The 24,420-nt window shown below is 38.0% G+C and overlaps 2 protein-coding genes across 10 annotated transcripts in view; both read left to right on the top strand.

The window, feature by feature from the left end:
- Window positions 1–4,530, top strand: part of PPAT (phosphoribosyl pyrophosphate amidotransferase) — a 45,762-nt gene extending 41,232 nt beyond the window's left edge. Inside the window, exons 10-12 of one of the 2 annotated variants that reach the window (XR_008965979.1) lie at window positions 576–696; window positions 1,968–2,225; window positions 3,710–4,530. Coding sequence is in view for 1 of the 2 variants with exons in the window: in XM_057376132.1 (XP_057232115.1) it covers window positions 576–696; window positions 1,968–2,137 (291 nt within the window). In the remaining variant the exon portion in view is untranslated. Of the gene's footprint in view, window positions 1–575; window positions 697–1,967 lie in introns of both variants that reach the window. The other variant, XM_057376132.1, reaches the window with a different exon arrangement.
- Window positions 4,531–5,431: 901 nt separating this feature from the next.
- AASDH (aminoadipate-semialdehyde dehydrogenase) lies at window positions 5,432–24,365 on the top strand. Of its 8 annotated transcripts, none has more exons than XM_057376115.1 (16): window positions 5,432–5,660; window positions 6,150–6,482; window positions 8,203–8,323; window positions 9,023–9,363; window positions 10,110–10,302; window positions 12,643–12,884; window positions 14,866–14,972; window positions 15,429–15,601; window positions 16,124–16,316; window positions 16,815–16,933; window positions 17,945–18,782; window positions 19,881–20,044; window positions 20,615–20,740; window positions 22,073–22,204; window positions 23,219–23,336; window positions 23,436–24,365. In XM_057376115.1, exons 2-16 carry the CDS (start codon window positions 6,253–6,255, stop codon window positions 23,609–23,611), a joined length of 3,273 nt encoding a protein of 1,090 aa, XP_057232098.1. In that variant the 5' UTR covers window positions 5,432–5,660; window positions 6,150–6,252; the 3' UTR covers window positions 23,612–24,365. The 8 variants fall into 8 exon arrangements, with proteins under 8 accessions (XP_057232098.1, XP_057232097.1, XP_057232094.1 ...); XM_057376114.1 differs by having other exon boundaries at window positions 23,433–24,365; XM_057376111.1 differs by having other exon boundaries at window positions 5,433–5,660; window positions 6,157–6,482; window positions 23,219–24,365.
- Window positions 24,366–24,420: the final 55 nt, after the last annotated feature.

Genomic DNA, 24,420 nt, shown 5'->3' with positions numbered 1-24,420 from the left:
AATGTGACTTTGGGGTGATTGAGGTGAGAGGAACAGGTCTCCACTTACCAAGCACTATCTGGCAAATAAAAAGAGAATGGAATATAAATTATTTAAGATTAGAAACCCAAGTATTCCTGATGTGTGACATGTGAAAGTGCATGAAGTACAGCCATATACTGGTTGAAATACCACATGCCTTAAGTTACCAGAGCACCATTTTTTTTTAATTGATAATGATTTTCTAAGCAAAACATCGTGCAAGTCAGTGACTGGAGCAAAAATGTCCTCTAAAACATTTTTGATTTTGTAAGCTGAAACTTACTTATCAAGAACTGAACACCATAGAAGTAAAATCAGGAAGGAACATTGTAAGAGCATTAGGGAATACTGTAAAAAATAAGTTCTAAAACTGTCTTGCCTTCTCCTAATGTGTTGGCATCTGAAAAAAACTTGCTCTTACTTTTCACCCTTCAATGATTCCTGTGCAGTGCTGTGTTTTGTTATTCATTATCACTGTGCAGAATTGGGACTTTGTTATTGTTTTATGATCTGCTGACCATCAACTTACATCAGCCTGTTTTGAAATTATTCAGGTGCACATCCGTGTAGCTTCACCTCCCATAAGATTTCCTTGTTACATGGGAATAAACATTCCAACTAAAGAAGAACTCATTGCCAACAGACCTGAATTCCATGATCTTGCAAACTATATTGGTAAATGCTACTTTTTTTTCTTTTTCTTGAGAGAGAGTTTTCACTTGTATTTTATAGTCTACTTCAAAATAAGCAGAATATACCTAGGCACCAGTGGCAGAACTGACTAAAGAATTTTAAGGTTGGTAAGTTAGATTTCTGCATTGTGAGTATTCTACAGATCAAACCAATTTAGCTACACTTTTTTTTTTAACACAGGGAGCTGTATTTGTCAAAACAATAGAAAGTATTAGAATAATTGCATAAGCATAAGTTATGAATAAAGTATGACAACAAAGCTTTCCAAGACTTAAAGCTCCTTCTGGAAAACATGACACAAAGAAGCTGCTGCAGTAAAAATACTGAGAAGAAAATAAGTGGTTAAAATCTGTCCTATAATAAAAAGCGGATGTAATTTCACTCATCTCACTTGAGATATTCATAAAAATCTATTCAGAATTTGTAAACACCCACTGAATTTTCTACATAAATTGACATTTATGTAAATAAYTTTAACTGCATTATATACTTCACTTTGAAAGAAATGACATTTGAAATCAATCAATGTTTAAAACCTTGCGAAATTTTGAGTTATGTTTGCAGCAGAACAAAAGACTGATAGATCAACAGTTTATGTTACACTGTAAACTCTGATTTCCTGTGTTAGATACTTAATCTCACTAATACTGCAATGAATTATTTTTCCCAAAATTATTGTGAAGGTGTGTGGAAATATTTCAAGTTTGTAGGATCTCATTTTTAAGTATTATTCACCACACRAGTGCAAAGGATAGAAAACTAATGATAAGGCTATCAAACATTCCTACAGCTAGAAAATTTGCATGAACTGCACAATGATTTTTTTTTTAATATGATAGTCTTCCACTCCTCTGAGCACCAGAGAAGCTTGGTAGTCCTTGGTGCTCAGATTTGGAAAGCACTAGCCACACACACGTCTACTTCCAGACCTGAACTGAGGTTAACTCTGGGAGACTAGAGGGAGTTCAGGGAGTCTTAGTGCACACTCTGGACTTGGCTTCTGTTTCTGCAGTTCATGTGTCATATATTTGTTCCCAGCAGAACCTTCTGTCTAGATTTCAGTAAGTCTGCTCCCTGCACAAAGCATCTGACAATGTCAAGACATGATCTTAAAATTTTTCATAGTCATTCTCTTCAGTTAAGGTGATCCACCTGGCATCATAATCCATATAATAATGTGATTGCATTTCCAAAGAGCACTGCATTCAGTACAATATTGCAGYTTTAACTGATGACTTCTTTATCTCGTCTAGGAGCAGACAGTGTTGTCTATCTTTCTGTGGAAGGGCTGGTATCATCTGTGCAAGAAAGCATCAAAGCAAGACAAGACAGCAACCCTAAAACCCAGAAGTCATTTATTGGAAAGCTTGGTCATTGCACAGCGTGTCTCACTGGAGACTATCCCGTTGAGCTGGAATGGTGAACTTGTAGTGGATGGACATCAGTTCATCTGTTGTTGAATGTACCTTTTTCARTGATGCCTTCTTGCTAAATAGCCTTCTTGCATTTAGGTAATACAGGAGCCTTATGACAGCTAACTAATTACTGTTACTAAAAAACATCTTTAAGTGAAGACTTACAGAAAGTCTGATGTGCTGATGAAAACAATGTGAGCAGATTAAAATACAGAATCATATAGTTTTGATGCACAGTTGTGCATTCTATTTACTAACAAAATGCTATAAAAACCAAAGGTTTTTAAATTATGTAGATTTTTTTTTTTGGTCTTGCCCCGAAAGATTGCCCATTAGACTTGTTCACAAAGTACAAATAGAGTGATGACATAATTTCAAAGTCTTAATGCACAAGTAACTGAAGTTTGCTTTTCTCCTAAGGAAAAATACCAGATTCCGAAGAATGAAATTGCTCCCTCAGCAATTCTTGCTCAGGCTTTTTAAGAATAGAAGTGTCTAACTTTTGCATATAAACAGCCTTTGTTAATTGAGGCCTTTGTAACAGATTCTATGCACATGATGTCTAACATGATTTTTAAAAATGAAAACTCAGGGAAATGCTCAGCCAAAAGCTCTCTAGTTTTGTAACTTTAAAAATTCTGTTTTAGAAATCATGTAATTACATTATCTTTGTGTGCTTCTATCAGTTGCCAATACAATGTGGAAGGAAGAAAAAGATACTTGGCACTACAATTCTTTTTTTTTGTTTTACATCTTGTTTTCTCTGGGATAAATCCTGACAATTTCTGAAGTGTACTTCYCATGTGTCAACATCCAAAGTAAAGTAAAAAAAAGAACTTACAATTTTTACAGTAAAAATGATATATCAAATGAAGATCATGAGTTCTTTTGGATATAGTCTCATTTTACTACATTACTGCAGTTACAATAAATGTAATGTTTAAAAAACTCAAGTATTCTGAAGAACCATAGCTGTTAAATGCATTGTGTTCAGTTGGTCACAATTACACAGTTGCTTGTGTACAGGAAGATCACTTGGGACAATGAACCACTAGCTGAAAATAGAAAAGCACCTTTTCAAAACTATTGCAAATTTACGCACAATTGTAAAAGTATTTTGTATACCTCAGTCTTTCTCACTGAATACCAGCAACTTAATTTTAGATTTTCTATTTAATATTGTGTATTTTGGCCTTATTGTTTGTGATACTGTTTAAAAAAAAAAGAAAAATTTAAGAGCTTTTTCCTTCCCCAYCATCATCCATACAGTTGAGAATTACAGGACTGCTAATAAAATTTGAAACAAGTTTTCTTATGTGGGATTTGTAGCAATTGTGCCTGATTGACAATCACAACATTAAAGTCCGAGTTTGAAAAAGCATGTAAATAAATATGCTTTATTGAATCAAGACTGTGATTCATGCAGTGGAATCAGAACCTACTTGCAGCCAAATGTATGGAAGAACTTAAGATTTGATGAGCCCTGGGCTCTTACTGGTTTTCTTCACCARCGCCCAGATCTGCATACTGGGGGGATGTATGTGCATCTCTTCTAATTAGTGAATTTGTTTTTTTAACAGAACCAAAACAAGTTCATCTGGACAGCAAATCAGAACTATGTGGACTCTGAACCCCCTCTTCCAGGTTAACCAGGAAGATGTATGAAAAAAAACAGAAAAACTGTTGTGAACATTTTTCACTGTTCTTCTTTCCCACCATCAAAAAAATCATTTTTAGAAGGGGTAAATTGAGCTCTTAGATTACAAATACATGAGGACCCTTTTATATGTGAGATAAACATTTAGATGCACAGCTTAACAAGTCTGTCCRTAATAGTCCACAGCACGGACTGGAAACAAAAATTGTGCAAATACTCTTTTAATGTGCTATCAACAAAACTGCTATTTTTGAAGTCCRGTATTAATTGCTTTAATGTGATCTGAGCATTGGATGGCATAATAACATAATTCTGATTGCAAAAAAACTAAATCCCATTGCCTTTTCACCCCTCCACATTATGCAAGTGAAATTCTGTCCGCTACTGTGAGCACTGTAGTTTCTAGATGCACTACAATGCCGAATCTTTAGTATCTRTTTTTTGAAATGTTACATTAAAGGGGAGATATTCTCAAGTGTCATTTTATTCTGACAGCTGGATTTATGCTTCAAGTTACCAGATCTTTTTATCATATACAGCCTACACACACATCAGTGAATATGCTGAAGGAAAAAACTCTGGCTTTAGGTGTCGCTATTTGTATTAATGTTTTACTGTGAAACCATTTCTGCTGTATTACCAGTGTGCAACTATGCCAAACTATCACTTCGAGAATGTGACGAAATTAGAAAGCGAATGACTAATTTCTTCCATGTGTAACATTAAAAATGGTTGTGAACTGGTCTCGTTCTCTCCCTCTGCGGCATCACCAGCACCAAGTGTAGAGGSTTCTATTAAAGACACCTCGAATGCGCCTCGGAGCCAAAGCAAATCATTTACAGTGAGGCTGATAAGGCACTAGACAGGCTGCCCAGAGGTGTGGATGCTCCAACCCCGGCTGTGTTCAAGGCCAGGCTGGGATGGGTCACTGAGCAACCTGGTCWGTCCCTGCTAACAACAGCGGGGTTGCAACTGGAGGATTTTTAAGATCCCTTCCAATCCTTAACACTCCATGACTGTATGATTTTATATCGGTAATTCATGCCCGCGGCCCCCAGGGCACCGGTGCCCCCTCCCAGCACAGCTCCCGCTGTCACTCACTCCCCGCCGCTGGCCATAAATCGTATCCGCGGGGGGGAGAAGCACAGCCCCGGCCCCGCCGTTCACCCCGCCGGGGGCCCGCCATGGGCTGGCTGCAGGAACCGCTCCAGAGGATAGTCCAAGGATTGCTGCTGCGACCTTGCAGCTCCAGCTCAACACAAGAGCGGATAACCCGCCCACCAGCCCGGACGTGACGCCCCTGCCTGCTCCCGGCGGCACCACGTCTGGGGCGGGGGGGAACGGACACAGGGGCACGGACACGAATGAACTCGGACTCGAATGAACTCTGACCGTGGCGGGGGAACCTGYCCTAGGCCCCAGCCATCWGCATTTGTTTTAGCCCCTATCACAYGCCTGTCCATGACAGCAGGAAAGACTATGGCGCACTCCCTCTTTCTCCCTCCCCGCCTCAGGAAGCAATAGCGCAGGGCTGTAGCAGAGCAGGCGCTGCTTGCAGACGCCAAAGCTGCGCGACAGCCGCTGGCCAATGAGAGCGCGCCATTGCCACGTTCCGCCAATCGGAGGCGTCGCTGCCGCCGGGCTGGGGCGGGGCCAGAGGGCACCCGGAAGCGCCGCAGGTGGGGATCCCGGGAAGGGCCGCAGGTGGGGATCCCGAGAGCGCCGGGAAGCGCCGCAGGTGGGGATCCCGAGAGCGCCGGGAAGCGCTGCAGGTGGGGATTCCAAGAGCGCCGGGAATCGCTGCGGGTGGGGATCCCGAGAGCACCGGGAAGCGCCGCGGGTGGGGATCCCGAGAGCACCGGGAATCGCCGCAGGTGGGGATCCCGAGAGCACCGGGAAGCGCCGCGGGTGGGGATCCCGAGAGCGCCGGGAAGCGCTGCAGGTGGGGATCCCGAGAGCGCTGGGAAGGGCCGCAGGTGGGGATCCCGAGGAGCATCGTGTAAAAGCGGCGAGCGGGAGCCATAGCCCGGATCCGTCCGGTCATCGTTCCGGGCTTGGCGGGAGGGCCCGTGGGGCAAAAACGAGCACCAGGACCAGCAGTGCCCTCAAAGTTCTGGCATTAGCGGGTTCTGTGTGCGAAGGAAGGATTCGTATTTCACAATTCCATTGAAAAAGTTGTTAATTATTTAAGCTGTGTTGGTGAAGTTACTAATTCATTGATGCCCTGAGTAAAAGTGTAACAGTGAGGAGCAAACTACCTCTGTACAAGTCAAGAATTCAGTTTTGCGTTGTTTGCATTCTAAGGTGGGATAAAGCTATGTGTTCTCTACCATGAATCTTCTTTTTTTTTCCATTCCTGGTAGTGTTTAGTGTGCCTTGCCGTCCGACTGAAGTGTTGAAAGTGCRGAGGTGACAGTGCAGTCTGCTCTGTCCATCTTCCAGGGGGACCCAAGCGATGCAGGCGCGATGACGCTTCAGGAGCTGGTGGCCCGGGCAGCCAGCCTGCACCCGGACAGAGCAGCAGTTTGCTTTGAYGAGTGCAGTGGGAAACCTCCAGCTTTCTACACCTACGGCACGGTGCTTGAGCTTGCCGGGGAACTGACAGCTTTCCTTCAGAAGCACTGCGACTGCCAAGGCAAATCTGAAATAGGTCTTTACTGCTACCCAGGAATAAACCTGCCGTCTTGGATCTTGGGGTAATGGTTTGAATGCTTGCACTCTCTGTTAAAGTGAATTTTATGGTTTGTTTAGATGTTTAATAACTAAAAAAATGCCACTATAGCCTGGTAGTGAAATTAAGGTGCTGGAGTCTTGCATCATGTAGGGAAAAAGATGACAATATTACGATCTTTTAAAAAGCTGTTGCTAAAATATTTTTGAATTCTAAGTTCTAAATATGTAAACTGTCTGTAATTGCAGCCTTTTAGTAAAAGTGATTTAGCGTATTTATAGAAATACAAAAAGATTAATGACTAGTTTCTTTGTTCTGTTGTTTAAAACTGGAAGTGATCTGACAGAAACCTCTATTGAAAAAAAGGACAGTGAAGGTTTTTTTAATGTATCATCTTGCTGGCGAAAGAACGAAAAGATACTCTGAATTTAAATACCATGCTTTAAGCTAAATGCATATACATTTAATGTTCCATTGCAAATATTGAGGAAATAAGTAATGAACAATGTAACACTAAAATGATACTGATTAATTATTGGCTAGGAAATTGAAATGCTTGTGATCTCAACACTCAAGTTAATCGAGCAGCTTTTATAATCCTGCCTCTGCTGATGAATTCTAATGTTTGTAACATAAACCTCTCAGAAGCACTGAGGAACTTTTTCCCTGGTYAGGAAGCACTTTTGCCCCAGTGGAGCAGTTTGCTCTGAGATGTTGTGAAGRCACCATSCCTGGAGGTGTTCAAAAGCTGACTGAACAAAGACCTGAACAACTTGGTCTGGTGTCGCAGCTGGGTCTGCTTGGGCAGGAGKTCCACTCAGCATAGTGAGGTCCCTTGCAGCTTGATTTATCCTACATCCCAATGAACTGAGTGGTAACACGGTTTTCATTTGCTGTGTGAGTGGGATCTGTTGGGGCTCTTTGATTCTTACAGCTGTCATTGTGAGTRTCTGACTGCTGGATGATGCAGGGTACTGACACCAGTGGCTGTAGGAGCGTGTAGGACGCTGCTGTTCCTGGTGCATTACTGCAGTGACAAATCATTCGCACAGAGAGCAAGTATAATGAATTTTTCAGTACTGTACAGAACMTACGTGCAGTACAGAACCCACCAGCAGAGCAAATGCCAGGATTTTTGTGGACCACTCGCTATTCGCCGCTTCCTCGCTTTGGTTTTCGAGGCGGTAGCGAATTGCAGCGCTTGTGGTATCCAGGAGCGCCGCTAGGGGGGGCAGTGAGCAGCGCCGGGGCGCGCTGCGGGCAGGGAGAGGCAGCAGAGGTACTGGGAGCTGCTCGCTTGGCTTTGGGAAAGTCATTCCAGTGCCTGCTCAGATTTTCTCGCAGTAAAGTGTTTTCAGCGTGCAGGCTTTTGGTACTTTTTAGATTGCGTTTATACATGCTGTATGTGGATAAATGGAAAGCTTATGTTTCTCTTCCTAGTCATACCAGGTTTAAAATGTGATGCTGTTGATGTCAGTGATACCTTTTGTCATCACAGGCTTGCTTGGCCAGAAGTAATATTGAATGTTGTCATCTAACTTTAGTCTTTTCCCTTGCAATGAAAGGCCAAAAKGCAACACTGATTACTCATCGTACTTTATGACCAATGAGATCTTTAAAAGTCATGGTATGACTACATTTTCTAGCTCAGGTGACTATAAAAGTATAAAAGAAATCTTAGCAAAATTTAAGAGGCTTTTCTTTTTCCTCTTCWTAAACAAGTTTAAACATTTGTGTTTTATTAGAATCCTTCAGGTTCCGGCTGCCTATTCACCTATTGATCCAGATGCACCACCAACCATATCCACTTACTTCATGAAGAAAACCAATCTGCGGTATATTCTTGTTGAGAATGACAAAATAAATGTAAGTGTTCAGGYTTCTACAGGAAGCATTAAATGGCAATTTGGACATGTGTAGATATGCAGATTGAATTCTGTTTTAATAAGCTTGGATGGAATGCTTTTTTTTTCATGGCAAAAGATTCTCTTTCTTAGTCAGAAAAGAACTGACTAAGAATCTTTAAAATGCTTCTCCCCTCTTCAAAAAATGTCCTTCTTTCCTGTTACATTGTTGTTCAGACAAATTTGCTGGGCACTGACATTGGAAGACTTTTCTAGACTTGTTTCTCTATACACCGTKGTTAAGAGCTGGAAATCTGCAGTAGTTAAAAAAGTGCATTTAATATTTTGGTTTCTCTTTGTCTRACTCCTCCCAAATCTTATACCCGCACTCATTGCAAAGAGAATAGACAAATTCTAATTCAGAGTCCTTGGTCTTCTGCAGCATTCTTTTGTATATTTTCCCTTTTTTTAAATTTGCTCAGATAACTGTTTATTTTGCATTTATGTAGTCTGTGTTCAGTCTCTGTTATTTTTTTAGCACTTTTTCTGACTATTTATAGAAATGAGCTTATAATTGTCTCATGTGTGTCCTCCAAAAGCAGAGGTATGAAAAATCACAGCTTGTTTGTATGAAATGCTGTTTCCTATTCCACTGCATACAGTAGAATAAGAACAGTGCCTCCCGAGTTCTGCTGTTTGAATTGTTCATTTTCTCTTGCAGAAATTCCAGATGTCCTATGCTGGCTGTTTTCAACACAATTCCTCTGCCATAGAACATCTTGGTTTAACTCTCTTCCAAATGAGCTCAAGCAACACTGATTTAAGTTCACAAGTAGACAATATGAAAAGTGAATGTGAACCTTTCAAAGCTGTGGGTGACTCACAGCCAGGATATACCGTTTGCCCTGATCAAACCAAAGTAAAAGTGTCTGAAGGAGGATACATGGRCGTTGGCCAGAAAGACACTTTAGCGTATGTCTTGCATACATCAGGAACTACAGGAATCCCCAAAATAGTCAGAGTGCCTCATAAATGTATAGTGCCCAATATTCAGCATCTTAAGTAAGTGTGGTTTTCAGTTTTCCTTTCAAATGCTTTTATAAATGTGATGTTTTACRAATTTTTTTTAATACTTCAGAGGAGTGTAGGCAGGGGTTTTGCTGATRCAGCTTCACTTCTTCTTATCCACCTTTGTATTCTTTGGTTTTATTTCCAAGTAGAAACATATAACATTTTGTTTCTCTGTCAGTTACATACTCAAATGGTTCTTTACCTTCATTTTTGAGGGCTGTGCTTCAAATAAAATGCTTTTGCTCTATTGTACCTGGCTTGTGGCTTAAAAGAAGTAGATAAAAAATTAATCATTTGTTCATAGTTACTTTTACTGTGTTCTGTAGTTCTTAAGTCCTRATTCTTTTTTAGGCTACCCAGGTTTCTTTCTGTTTCATTTAATCTTAAAACCTATTACAGAAAACGTAATCTTCTTTCTTTCTTTTCCTCTTCTTTCTTTGTTTTTTCTTTCTTTATCTTTTTTTCTTTTTTTTTWCTGAGCGTCTGTTAGTTGAAATATGCCATTCAGTGAAGTCTATTGGTGTGTAATATGGTGTGTATCTTTGGAAAACATATAATTAGTTAATTCAACAGTTACAGTCCAGGGGCTCTTGTTCAAATTAGCTGTCTGCCTATTCAGAGCCCTTAAGATCTGAGCTTTGCTAATTCACACTCCTTTCATGTTTTCCTTCCTCTGATTTGTAAGGTTTTGTTGACCACATACATTAGATTTGTAATTCCTGTCTTTCTTATTTCAGATCCATATTTGAGATCACACAGGATGATGTGCTATTCCTGGCTTCTCCTCTCACATTTGACCCATCTGTGGTTGAATTATTCACGGCTCTGACAAGTGGAGCCTCTATTCTGGTAGTACCAAACACTGTTAAAATGATGCCTGTGGAGCTCTCTGCTGCTCTGTTTCACCACCACCATGTGACAGTGTTGCAGGTAGGCATCACCTAAGTGTCTCCAGTGCCTTGCTTCACATTTTTGATAACATGCACTACCTTTTCCTCAGCCTAGATTCTGATGTTAGTGGGACAGGAGTGTTCTTGCTCAAAGGCAATAGTTACCCCTTTTGTTGCAGAGTATTAACTGAATATAAATTACCATTTGATCGATGTTTCAAACATTTTGTGACAGAAAACACTGATCTAAAGATTATTTTAAGAAACCTTCAATTAGTAAGAATTAAGTTATTTATTCTGTTAATAAACTTTTTGTTCTGAAGAATCTGGTAATAGAGAAAACTGTTAAGAGGCATTTTAAGCACTTTTTAATGGGCTTGATTTTGGAGCCTTTCCTCATAAACAACTCTTTAAGTTTTAATGGTAGTTTTTATGCTAAAAGTACAACTAAACAAAACCGGTGCTATATATAGGGTGGTAAAATGTTTGTCCTTTTTCCAAGAACAGGAACAAGGTAATAACTGATTTCAGAGCAATACTTATTGTTTTCACTTCACCTGTTAATATGAGGCTTCATGCATCTGTTGTGACTTAAAGTAGGTCATCTCCTACATGATTGCAATCTTAATAGTTTTAAAGCTTGCAAAATTTATTTGAAGTATCTAGCATGGTTGAATAAGCCTARCCTATGCCTGTAGTCCTGTCCTGTTCCTCTTGTCCTGTCACTTGTTACTTGGGAGAAGAGACCGAACCCCACCTGGCTACAACCTCCTTTCAGGCAGTTGTAGAGTGAAAAGGTCACCCTTGAGCCTCCTTTTCTCTGGGCTAAGCACCCCCAGCTCCCTCAGCAGTCCCTCRTAGGATTTGTGTACCAGACCCTGTTTAATTTCCCGATTTTTTTTTGGTTGGTTTTTTTGGTTTTTTTTTTTTTTTGTAAGATTGGTGGTATAAAGATTGTAGGGTACAAATTTAAGATTAGTGAATAGCTAGCTGAAGATTGCACAGCAGAAAAAATCGATTAGTTACAAATGTTTTGTAACTATTCTCTGCTCTCATTTTTATTTGTTAGGATTGCTATAAATGGTGCAGATTATCCTATGATGTACAAGTTTCATGATTGGTTTAGCTCAGTTGCTTTTAGAAAAAAAATCAGAAATACTGATATCTTAGCAAGAGTTTTTAAGTATGTCTTCTAAGACTTGTAAAGATATATTTGTAAAAATGTATTTGTAAGCATGTTAAGCAGTAATATAGAAAGGCAAAATTGTGAATGAAGGTTTTTAAGGTATCTTTCTAAGAAAAGCTGGATTTGGTTTTGGTTTTTTTTTTTTTTGATCATTGTCCTAATCAGTGAAGGAAGGGTTTCTCAGCCAAATAATTGACAAAAATGTTCCCCTTATAGCTTAACTGATGCATTAGTAATTTTATCATGTCTCTTAAACAACAGAAAGACATTACCTCCCACCCTTACTTTTTGAATAGACTTGAGAAATCAAAAAAGTGCTTATGAGGGAGGAAAGAGCATAAATTTTTTCCCTCTTTTTTTGTTGCTATAGTTCACTAAAATTAGACTTATCAGTTGATAAAAGATGGTCTTCATCTAATATTGGAAACAAATAACCTGGTAAGAAATATTTCCATTATTTTCCAGTCCTCTTACTAGAAAAGTCAGCAAGAATGAGAGTGAAATGTGTCTGGTAAAATCATTTACTGCTTTTTCCTTTCACTGAAAGGTCTCTACATCACCAGTGGTTTTATAGAAGCAGGTCTTTAAGGAAACTGGTGTRGGGGATTTGGTTTTTATATCTTTTCCCCCTGCTTATTTTAGTGTGATGTGAAAGTTTCGAGAAAAACGAATTCTTTTATACTGTTCTACTTACACAAATCAGGGACAACCCTGAATGTGACATCCTAGGATTTTTAGGTGTTATGTAAGGTCTTTAAATGTTCTWTATGCAGGTTAATCAGATGCATAGGTTATATTTTTGCTGTAACATTCTGGGATGAAAGAAAAAAGGTTCAAACAATAACATGAAGAGAATACTGTGCTGCTTTCTGTTTCCAAGTAATTAACATAAGAACTAATGTGCACTTGAGGCAATAGCTGAGGCACAACAGGGAACCCATGATGCATTTGGTTAAAGAAGAAACTCTTTACAAGAATGTAGATTGGAGCTGATAGTATTCATTCAAGGCCTTACRTAAGAAACAAAATCTCACAAAACACCAGTGTGATGATTGACGCCATCTATTGTATGTAGATGTTTTAAAGTACATCCATAATACAGCTGTACTGTAGATAGGATAAAGAAGGAAGAGATGTGCACATATACTGACAATGTAACAATTCCTTCTCTTTTTTTAAATATGTATCATTCAGGCAACCCCAACACTTCTCAGRAGGTTTGGAGCTCATATTATTAAATCAAGATTGTTGTCTGCAAATACTTCACTTCGTGTCTTAGCCCTTGGTGGTGAAGCATTTCCTGCACTGAGTCTCTTGAAAAGTTGGAAGCACAAGGAGAACAGAACAAAGATTTTTAATCTCTATGGTATTACTGAAGTGTCAAGCTGGGCCACTTGCTACAGGATTCCTGAGGRGGTTTTCAGTGCTGATTTTAGGTAGGAAAATTCACTGTTTTCAATGGTTTGGCACGTGAATGATGAAAATCACCAGAAATAGAACCTCAGTCTTCTGTTACCAGGGCTACTGAGTCCTCATGAGTGTTTATAGTGGTAGAAGTTATATTGGGTTTTATGTCGAAGTAGACTAATCTGTTATCTCATGATCCAGTACAGCCCCCACCGAGTAAAAGTTGTTGCTGAACGTTTCTTGAATGACAGAACTGCTGTCTGAAATTCTGTGTATTTGTAGATCTGTTAAGTTTCACATAATGTGTTGCCCTGGTTTCAGTTTTAGTCATTTCTTGATCTAGACCTGTACCTCATTTCAGCCTGGGATTCCACATGCTTCACCTGGAGTAGCCTGGTCCAGTTTGTGCTGTCTCTGATTATGTGGCAGGGCTGAATCAGTGTTGTACATTAGGGAAATGGCTCCTTCCCAATTTGCCAGGAACCTCAGCTGGCCAGGCTGCTGCTCGTCACAAGGTTTTCACAGTGACATCAGGCATAGTAGAGAGGAAAAACCTAGAGCTAAGAGTCAGAGAGAGTAAAAATGTGGGACTTTGTAACGCTTATTCAAGGCTTGGAACAAAGATGCACTCCAGTTTAGCCTTGTCAAGGTCAGAATCTTCCTTCTGAGATCTACTTATTTTAAGAAAAAATTCTCAAGGATTCCTTACAAATGTAATTGGTAGATGAAAATGTTTCTTAGTGCTACCATGCTTTTGCCTACAGTTTTTTAAAACTCCACAAATAAGCAACTGAGAGAAGGCTAGATAATTCTTTTTTCCTAATATTGGATAATTATACTATTTGGCAAACCTGCCCACCAGCATTATTTTAGTAGTGTGGATGACAGAAATGTGTCCAAAGTGGCTCACGCAAGGTTTCACAGCAATTTTACTTAAACTTCAAGAAGTACTTTTTTTCCATCATTTATCACTCTCATTTTCATCAGTTTCTGACTTATTTGTAATATTTTCTTCATATTATTTTATAGAGTCATTAAGGATACTTCCAGTTATCTCACTGTTTCATTTTCTCTCTGAAATGTGTAATTATTCCATGYCATAATAATTATATATGCAATTTCGGTTAAATGTGTCCTACAAAATGGGATGGTTTGCACAAATGATGTGATATATTAACCTGGTGCTTGAACCCTTGAAGACTAAAAATGGTGGATTGTCATGAAGTGTTATTAACTTCTCATGTAAAACTAATTTTCTCTAAATTCAAACATAAAATGTATTACTTTAAGATAGAAATTGAACTGGAATCCATGCCAAATTTATTTAAAGTAGCTTTAAGTTTTGCTTTACTGAAGAAAATATATTATTCTATACTCCTACTCAGAAATAGCTTCAGACTTTAGTAAATGAGATCCTGCAACTGCTTGAAGAGGCTGGAGAATGAAGAGAAAGGAAGGAGTTGGTCAGTAATTGAAGAGAAGTCTATACATGACATTGAAATGACAGTTTCTTGTGTTTCAGTCTCTTTTGAACTAAACTTGTTCTAAATCCTTTTCTGAATTTTTCTTAACTCTACTTATTGAAATAGAGTAGAAGCTCAAATTAGGCAGGGAAAAACCTGAGTTAGAAAGCAGTTACACATGTTTAAATTGGTTGGTTTAGTGGATGTCTCAATCTGGGAGACTTAAAAGTTCACTGAAATGTGTGTGGTTCTCACAGCATATTTCAGGGTGCATTCAGGCCCTATTTTCTCTCATTCTGTGGGTTTTTCTGGTATATAATAATGACACCCTGATGAGGTTTATATATTAATGCACACTGATGAGGGTTTTAATTTTTAATAAATTGATGTGTTTTTAAAGAAGACGCATTTGTAGTAAAAAGTCCAAGCATCTACTTTTGCTCTAATACCAGTCCTTTAAAAAATGACATGCTACCTGGTTTCTGGGAGCAGTTGTTTTGTGTTCAGAAGGGAAAGACTTCTCCTGTTTCTGTCTTAATTTATTTAGAATGGATTTTCCTATACCTTTGGGATCACCGCTCCTTGGAACAAAACTTGAGGTCAGAGATGCCAATGGATCTGCAGTTCTTGAAGGCGAGGGACAAATATTTATAGGTTATTTTATATTTCTAATTCTTCTAAGATACTGTTCTCAACTGATTGAGTTTTAATAATATATTGATTATTTTACTTGATATTTGCCTGTGATATGCAGATTAATATAGCATTTTAAGTTTTAATTAGGCTGGGAATCTTCTGATGGTATTTYAGTTGTTGGACTGATGAACAGGAAATTACCTTCATTTTATCTGCAGTCTGTGCCTTCATTATATTGACTTCTTTTTCCCTTCTTGCATTTTGACATTCTCAGCTGAAGTAATTTCTTTGTATTAACTGAATTAACTGCATAGACAAAATTGTACATTGCAGAAGTTTAGACATTGATAATAATTATTTCAATATTTCTTATAATGCTTGTTAAAGGTTAAGCTAATTTGGTAAAACACTCTTTCTAACTTGCATTTACAGTTAACCATTTAATATATATGATGACAATCTTTTTTTGTATAGGTGGTGAAGAACGAATCTGCTTTCTTGATGATGAAATAACTGTACCACTGGGTACAATGAGAGAAACAGGGGATTTTGTAAGAGTAAAAAATGAAAAGTTGTTCTTCTTGGGTCGGAAAGACAATCAGATTAAACGTCACGGCAAACGTTTTAATATTGAATGTTTGCAGCAGGTAAGTGCTCACATCCACTGAGTAGAGTATCCCACTATAAAAAGAGACGTATTAGGAACACATTGTTATCATAAAAAATGGGTATTTGCTTATTTTCAGGTGACTTTTAGGAGTCTAAAGGAATTTGGAGGGTGTATTATAAAAAATCTAGTCACATAATTCAGGGAGGAGTTTGTTCAGAGTTCTTGGGAATCTGTTTTATTGTATGGTTTCTTCCAGGAGAATTGAGAACTGTATAAACATCTGAAAAGTACTAAATATAGTGGTTGTTCTACAAGATGGAGTGTCAGACTCCTGGATTATATCTTATTTATGGCATTTTGGCAAATAATGCATATATCTCTGAGGTAATTTTTATGTGAAGTACAAGCTTCATCTACAAGAGAAGACGTTTCATAGTATCTTATGTAGGAATGTGAGAAAACCACAGTTTTTAAAGGTGTGCACTTTTCCGTTGTTTTTTGCTTCTTTTACTTGTTTATGAATTGCATTTCAAAGCAAGACTAATATTTTTCTTTACAGGCTACTGAAGATCTTTGCCAGGTAGAAGCTTGTGCAGTTACCTGGTATCAGCAGGAAAAGCTTATCCTGTTTGTTTTACCCAAAGATGATTTCAAAGAGACAGAAACACTGAGAGAACTCCAGAAGCATCTACCAGCTTATGCAGTTCCTGATGAGATTGTAGTTATTACAGCATTGCCTTTGACATCACATGGTAAATGAAGCCATTAAGTACATTTGCCACTTGTTTTAATAGTATCTGTTGCTTTTTWAATTTTTTTTTATTGACCAAAATCCAGTATCTGATTCATGCTTTTAAAATATGTACATTAGATAACTAATGCCTAGTAGGAAATAATGACCATGTACTATGTTTTCTTGATGATGTTTCATTGGAGARTCAAAGAGTAGTGGAAAAATCAATTTAGTTTTAACACTGCACATTTCTTTCAGTAGTCATTCCTGTTGCAGTCTGCAACAGAGCCCTCAGTTCAGCTGAGGAAAACCTTGAAGGTGGGATTATGTGGGAKAGTAAATTTTCAAAAATTACTGGGTTTCATGTAGTTGATCAAGGGTGTAAAAAATGCAGTTGTGGTAGAGTATGAATAAGAAAATAGATACAAGAATAAAGTGACTATTTGGGCAGAGCAAGTTTTGAAAGTGTAAATGCTAAAAGAGCAATGAAAAAAGTCGTCCTTTATTTTCTACAAAGGCAAAGTTGACATATCTGAACTGAACAAGATTTACCAGAACCATCTAAACTCCAGAAGGCGTGACAGTAAGCTGAGTGACGCAGAGGAATTGTGGGAAAGATTGCAGTATTTATGGAAGGTAGTATTTTGAGCTGCCTTTTTATCTTTGCAAGTGGATCATTATACATGTGTCAGGAACTRAACAGTTTTAAGAAGTATGACTAATGCAACCAGAACGTTCTAGCTGCCTATAGATTTAAGCAGTACGGCTCTTTTCTGTTCAGTTAATACTTAAATACAGTTGCTCTGCAGTGGCCAAGAGGGAGTAATTTGTATTTCTCTATCAGATAAAACTGCAGGCTATGAGGTATAGGCAATTAGCATAAAAAGAATGTAATCTGTCAGTAGATTTTTGAATACTGCTTCACATGCCAAAAAAAAGGTATCATTAAAGAAAACAAGGAATTGGGACATGGAAACTTTGTAAAAAATAGCTACATGGAAACTTTGTAAAAAATAGTGTTAGTAGAGTTTCTTATTTCTCAAGATAATTATAAATTGAAGAGGCTTTTTTTTTTTAAATAATGGCACAGTTGTGTAACTGTCTCTTGGACTGCCTGTTTGTATTGTTTCTAAATTTCTGTGCTAAAGACTTGTTTTTTAAGGAATTGAAATATGATGCCAAACAGTATTGCTTTGTTTTGCAAAGGTGGACTTACAAGTTTCACCTGGAAATGGGAATAGCTGTGGCCTAGGACTTGAACAAATAAATGTAGTGAAATTATTTGTCAGTATTGACACTTTTCCCATTGATGGTTATAAAATGATAACCCAGGGGATTGGATATGCCCTAGACCCATTATGGACAACAGAAGGTGGCTTCCAAAACCAAAGGATTTGGGCTTCTCACCCAGACTTAATAAGCAGGGAGTGAGTGCCGTGAGAAGCAACATGGTTATTGCTGTTTGTTGTAGTAACAATGCCAAATGCAAAATCCTTCATGAACTGAAGGGCTTATAACTTCAAATGTAGGTAGGTAAGTAGGTTACTTAAATAATTCAGAAGTAAAAAAAAAAACAGTGTATGTATGTTTTATTAATAAAACTCCTAAACTGATTTTATAAAAAGGCATCTATCTTTTTTTTTCCAGTCTGTCCTTGGTCTTCCAGGTGATTCCACTGGAATTTCTAAAGATGCAGTATTTCTGTACAGTGGTGGAGACTCCCTGAAGGCACTACGATTTTATGATGAAATTGAGATGTTAGTAGGCAAAGCTGTGCCTGGACTCCTTGAAGTTATTCTCAGCCACTCGATTGAAGAGGTTTACAGACATATTCTTAAAATGCTGTTTCCAGATAAGGAACAATTAATGAATCCTGACAATGGTGTGAAAAGAAAATTAAGAGGGAACAGTGGRGAGGAATTCCATGGAAAATATATTAAATTGACATCTGAAAGAGGTCCCGAGATTGCTTCAGGATTAATTCCATTTATTGCTCTAAACAGAGGGAATCATTTTTTCCCTGTGAATTTCACCAAGCCTTCTATGCAGCCCAAAAATACAGTACAGGTAGGAGTGGAACCACTACAGCAGCCATCCTTTCTGCATGCCAAGATTCCAAGTATAATGAAAAGCTATGTGCAAGGGTCTGAACTGGAGAATAGAATTTTAACAGTTGAAAACAAGGCAAATATAAATGACCATTCCTCTGTTCAGCAAATCCATGCAGAATGCAGTCATTTGTCAGTGGCAGAATTGACATTGTGCGTGAGGTGGAAGTCAAACACAAGGAAATGTGTTGATGCATCACCACTGGTTATAGTACCATCTAAASAAGAAGAGTCTGCCTCTGTATATGTTGGCTCTCACTCCCATGCAATGCAGGCAATTGATCTTTATTCAGGAGAAATAAAATGGGAGAAGACCCTTGGGGATCGTATTGAATCTTCTGCCTGTGTATCCAAGTGTGGAAATTTCATTGTTGTKGGTACGTCCTTGTTTCAGCCTTCATTTTAAATCTTTTTTTTCTRCTAAACACAAGATGAATGACAGAGAATCATATTTCTTATCTCTGGTTGTCTTCCATCCATCAACTTCCATATCTGTCTCTGAACTAATCTATTGTAAAATAGAAACAGAAGAAGTAGTGATTTAAGTTTCATGGTAGCTAGTGATGGAGCTTGTCTATGTGGTATATTATATTATATTRGTATATTTATATGGTATTGGTATATTTATATGCCAATATAAGGAATTATCAATGGCTACAGTTTCTTTTTAGTGGTTGATTAAGGTRGGACCTTTAAACTGTTGTCTTTTGGGGCTTTTTGAAGTATGGAAAGGCAATACAGTTGTAAAATGTGTTTGAAAATTGATAGTTAGAAGTTAGTATCTGGTACCTCATACTGTTTTTCAGAAGTTAATTATCTCACTTGACTCTTGTTTTTTGGAAATTGGAAAAATATATTTGGATAATTTTTTTGTTTTCTCATTCATTATCAATGGAGTTGCCATTATTTATCCTAATGTCATCTTTTTGGCTAATACATATACATCACTTGTTAGCACAGATGTCCAAGTGATGAGGTTTTTTAATGCAAATCTAATGTTGCCATCTTTTTGTTTGCATTTTGATTTTATTTACTCTTGATAATAAAATTGAATATTTTATAAACATGAAGGAGTTTTTATGATGACAATTTGGTTTTCATTAGAAAACTTACAAACTTTGTTCTTTTAACACTTAGTTTTCAGAAACAAAAAGTAGACAAAGAAGTAATTAAAAAAAACTTGTATTCTCCCTTTTCAGCAACTCACTATGTCTTCTAATATTGTTACTGAAAAATTTGATAGAAAGTCAGTGAAATAAGTATATTTTAAATGTAACCTAGAAAAACACACAGAACTATCATCTTTGAATGTATCAACAAAACCTTTGAGCTAAAAACGCAGGAGGAGCTTWGAAACTCTACTGCATGAATAATTTTATTTCTTTCCAGCAGTGATGCAACCAGCAGCATAAATCACACCATAAATGCAAATAATCATTATTCTTTTTTCCCCTGTTGTGTTTTCTTCCACACAGGTTGCTATGATGGCTTAGTGTATGTGCTTCAAAGCAGTGATGGAGAAATACACTGGACTTTTGTCACAGAAGACATTGTGAAAAGCTCTGCAGTTGTCGACTCTTCCAGTGGASTGGTCTACATTGGGTCACATGACCAACACGTGTATGCTTTGGATATTTATGTACGAACACTGACTGACTTTTACATATAGAACAATAAATATCCAATTTAGACTCTTTGTAGTAGACCTGAGGAAGTTCTGATGTTAGTATTCTTAGGAGTCCACAGTGACCCTTCTGAAAGGCAGGCCTGCTCTAAGTGGGGTTAGGATTATGTAAATAGTTTTAGTGGTATTCTGAGCTGTGGTTCTTGTGTTATTAATCATGGTTGAAATCAAATCTGAAGTTTCTTAGTTATTAAATTCTCTGTGAGTGTTTCAGAATAGGGTGCCTACCTAGAAATAGAACTGTGGTTTTCTAGCAGGGAAAGAATCTTATATTCCARATGAGAAGATGGAAAATAAAAGGTGCAGATACTGTCTTTTCATTAGCTGAATTTGCTTTATTCACTGAGAGAGAAAGCCAATGGCACATGTTGCTGTAATAGCATGTAGGTTGTATTCACTTCTTAACTAGTATTTTCTGAGTAAACAGTGTCTGATAAGTTTGGCATTCAAACGTCATTGTAAACATGATGAACTCTTTGCCTCCAACTGAAAAATTGTTTATTATTCTTCTTTTTGTGCTTACAGAAAAAGGTGTGTGTATGGAAGTTACATTGCGAAGGTGGAGCTGTGTTTTCATCTCCTTGTCTAAGTTCTTTTCCACATCATCTCTATGTTGCTACACTAGAAGGACTGTTACTGGCTGTTAACCCAGTAGGTACCTTTGCTTMCGTGCCTTTGATCCCAATCTCAAGTTTAAATGAAACTGAATGTATTACTTAAAGACCACTATTCTGATGAAATGGAAGATGATGTTACTATGTGTTACCATTAAATATTTTTCACTTGTGGGCATTATAATCATTCACAAGGTTACCATAATACTTCCCATACCAGAAATCTATCAGGTGATAAGGAGAACTGAAATGACTTGCAGAAATTCACATGCTGACTGTAGGGCAGAGTTGCAGTCAGTTTCTTGTCATTCCTGTATCAGTAAAACCAGTGASTGAGAGCAAGTCTGTATATTTATTTCCTGTCCCCTCCCACTTTGACAGTAGGATTGAAAAAAAATATACAGAAATCAGAACAGAATGCAGGAAGAAGGCCTTTCATTACTCTTACTGTGTGCCTCCCCATATTTAAGAGCTGTCCTTTTAATCTCAGAGTGCAGTTCTGTTCTTTGCGCGGGGGAAATGGCATTATTGATAGATGTGGAACAATTTCATGGTTTTCTGAGGCATTGTTGGCTTACAGCTGGTCCTGCCTGATAAAAAGAACAGGGACTTGAAGCAGCTATTAATGTTTTTGTACTCACACAATGCAGAGCATCTATCCTTACTATCTTTACCTTCCACCCACTACAAATGTCCTCAGTAATAACCCATCTGCTATTAGAAAACCAGTGTGTGGTTTTGCAGCCCTAATGGGCTGTACTTGAGAAAAAAAAATTTTTAACGCTGTAATCCAGAGTAACAGGTAGCTGAAAAACCCACCTACAAGTGAATCTGCACATTCCTATTTTTATGAATAATCCTAATTCCCGGGAAATGTGCAGGATACACTAGGAGCACATTGTGACAGTCATAGACAGTGAGTTGCAGTATGTCCTACATTATCAATATGACTTGATTCCAAGGCATCTCTGCCTCATTGGTCCTTGTCACATACTGAGGATCTGGGAATGAGCTAAAAAACTGAATCTAACATTCATTAGAACTACTGCTAATATACTATTTATTATCATTATTTATTTGCTTAGAGGGAGGAAGAAAAGCATAAAAATGGGTGTCCTATGTAAAACACYAAACAGTTTGTTGGAATAAGATTAGAATGGTAGTTTTGCTTCTGGTATGCATTCTAGATGGGAGAAGCCTACTTTTGATTACRTTTTTGTTTTGTGTAGGTTTTGTTGTTGCTTTGGTTTGGGGATTTGGGTTTTTCCCACACTGTATAAGGGCTGGGTCAGGCAGTGATGGAAGGGTTGTTTTGTGCTATTTCTTGTAGCTGTGTTAATCGTCAGATATTCCATGCTGCCTCTTACAGGTGATGGGGAGTAAGATTTGGCAAAGCAGCCTTGGAAARCCACTCTTCTCCTCTCCTCACTGCAATGAGAACTACGTCTGTGTTGGGTGTGTGGATGGAAACGTATATTGTTACACACATTCTGGACAAAAGGTGAACATGTTAAGGGTTTTTTATGTCCATCACAAAACCCTGAATGAAGTATTTTATTAGGACTGTTTTCTGAGGCATAATGATTGACATATACCTTTCTGTGAACCAAACAGAAATAAGTGTCTGTTGTTAGAGAGAGGAGAAAGTAGAAAAACTGTTTGCATAGGGTAGTCCATGCAGTTCATGGCAAAATCACAAACTCAAGCTGCCTGATGCAGTAAGAGAGTTTCTAGCTCTGACCTTATACCCAAAGTCAATTGTCAAGTGTAGTGCCAGCAAATGAAATGGTTTAATTTGGAGTTTTTCWAGCAGTTTTAAGCTATCTCTTCTGTAAGATGGTGCTTATTCAGAAGTAAAGGTTTCTTAGAATGTTTCTCATAATTCTGGTAAAATATATGTCAGCTTTCACATTAAATGAAATGAGAGTATTTTTGCAGTTCCTCAGAGATAAATGTAGTTTACATCAGGTGTTAAAACAAGTGACATTGTTTGTTGGCATGAGATGCAGAATATATAGCAGTTCCTAGGCTTTTTCTGATTATAGAATATGTGTTAGCCAATGCCCTCCTCTCTGCTTGCAGCAATGTTGCAGAACTGATACTCTCTTGAGGAGGGATCTGCACATTGTTAGCATAAGCAGAGGAAATCTGTATTACCAAAGGAGTATCTGCCTTTCTGGCAAAGAATGGCATATTAACAGGATTCTTGATGTTCATTACTAATTCTACAACAGCCCAAGAATCTTCTCCCAAGTTGGCCATCTTTGCACGAGCCTCACAGAAGGTAGTAACTCTACCCTCCTCCACATCTATTTTATGAGAATTTTATTGCTTACTCTCTGTGTAAAATCTAACTTGTAATTTGACAAGGATTTACCAGCCCTCACTGAAATCTAGTATACTTTTGAAATGAAATGCTCTYCTATCAACAACTAGTCTATTAAAAAATTATAGTTGCTGTAAAACTGATAATGTGAAAAGCCTTTGATAATGGGCGGCTCTGTTCTTTCTGTAGGTTTGGCAGTTTTCCACTAATGGACCAGTGTTTTCATCTCCGTGCCTCTCAAGTTTAACTAAGCAAGAAATATTTTTTGGCTCTCATGACTGCTTTATCTACTGCTGTAACATGGAGGGTAATTTACTGTGGAAATTTGAAGCCACTTCAAGTGTATATGGAACTCCATTTATTTTCCAAAGTGATGACTTAAATAACAAAATTCTCTTGGCAGCAGTCTCTACAGATGGCAAAGTGTGGATCCTGAATGCCAAGAGTGGAACAGCAGAAGGAGTAGATGAGCTTCCAGGCGAAGTTTTCTCTTCACCCGTAGTATGGGGAACAAAGCTTGTTGTTGGCTGTAGAAATGATTATGTTTATTGTCTAGATCTTTATCTAGCAGGAAAAAAATAATAGCTAAGATGCTAGGCTGCTTCATTTTTATTGTTTACATTTGTAAACTAGGAGCTCACAGGTTCTCTCTACCCGTCTACCTATTTTGTTGCAGGCAAGAGATACTCCTTGCAGGCTTATCAGATGTGATTTTGCATCAGGCAGTGTCCAGAGTAGGCTGTACTGATGAAGGGAGGATGGCAGCTCAGCACCTTGCCAGAGAGGGGACAAAGTGTGTAAGGTGCTGTATTCCGCAGCTTGGATAGCRGCCTCGTCTCTGAGGGAGGAGCGTATTGCTTTCTCTGAGTCCATCCTCACCTGTGCCTGGCTCTTCCTTGCATCAGACTAGTGTTTGTCAGGATATCTGTGCCAAGGCAAAGTAACCCCAGTCCTTTTCTGACTCTACCTTTTACCTTGATTTCTGAAGCCATAGCCTGAATTTCATATACCAGGTAGCAGTGACCTGTTTAGCATAGTTTGTACAAACACAGTAGTTCATGTTTTGTGGATCTAGGCCCTTCATGGCTTAATTCAATCTAGCTTATACTTAAGACTCCATTGAAGTCAGTGGGAGTTGCCTCTTGTATTCCAAAGTGGAAATAATACTATAAATATTTATTAAATTTCAATGACAGGTACGGTATGAGTTCCTGATGTGCACTGATGAAGATGAAGTGTGCACTGCTCAAATCAACCACTGTCAAATAATTTTAAAATGTATTTGAAAGCTGTTTACATTGTCTTCACAAGAACTGTTAATAAAAGGTTGTGTAAATTGGGGGTTGTGTTCTTTAACAGCAGAGAAATAAGCACCAGGTGTCTTAGTAATG

This window comes from Malurus melanocephalus, unplaced genomic scaffold, assembly GCF_030028575.1.
Source record: "Malurus melanocephalus ecotype Western Australia unplaced genomic scaffold, MMel_1.1 scaffold_270, whole genome shotgun sequence".
Classification (NCBI taxonomy): Eukaryota; Metazoa; Chordata; class Aves; order Passeriformes; family Maluridae; genus Malurus; species Malurus melanocephalus.
The sequence above is the reverse complement of the archived record's forward strand: the minus strand, read 5'-3'. Positions and strand labels throughout refer to the sequence as shown.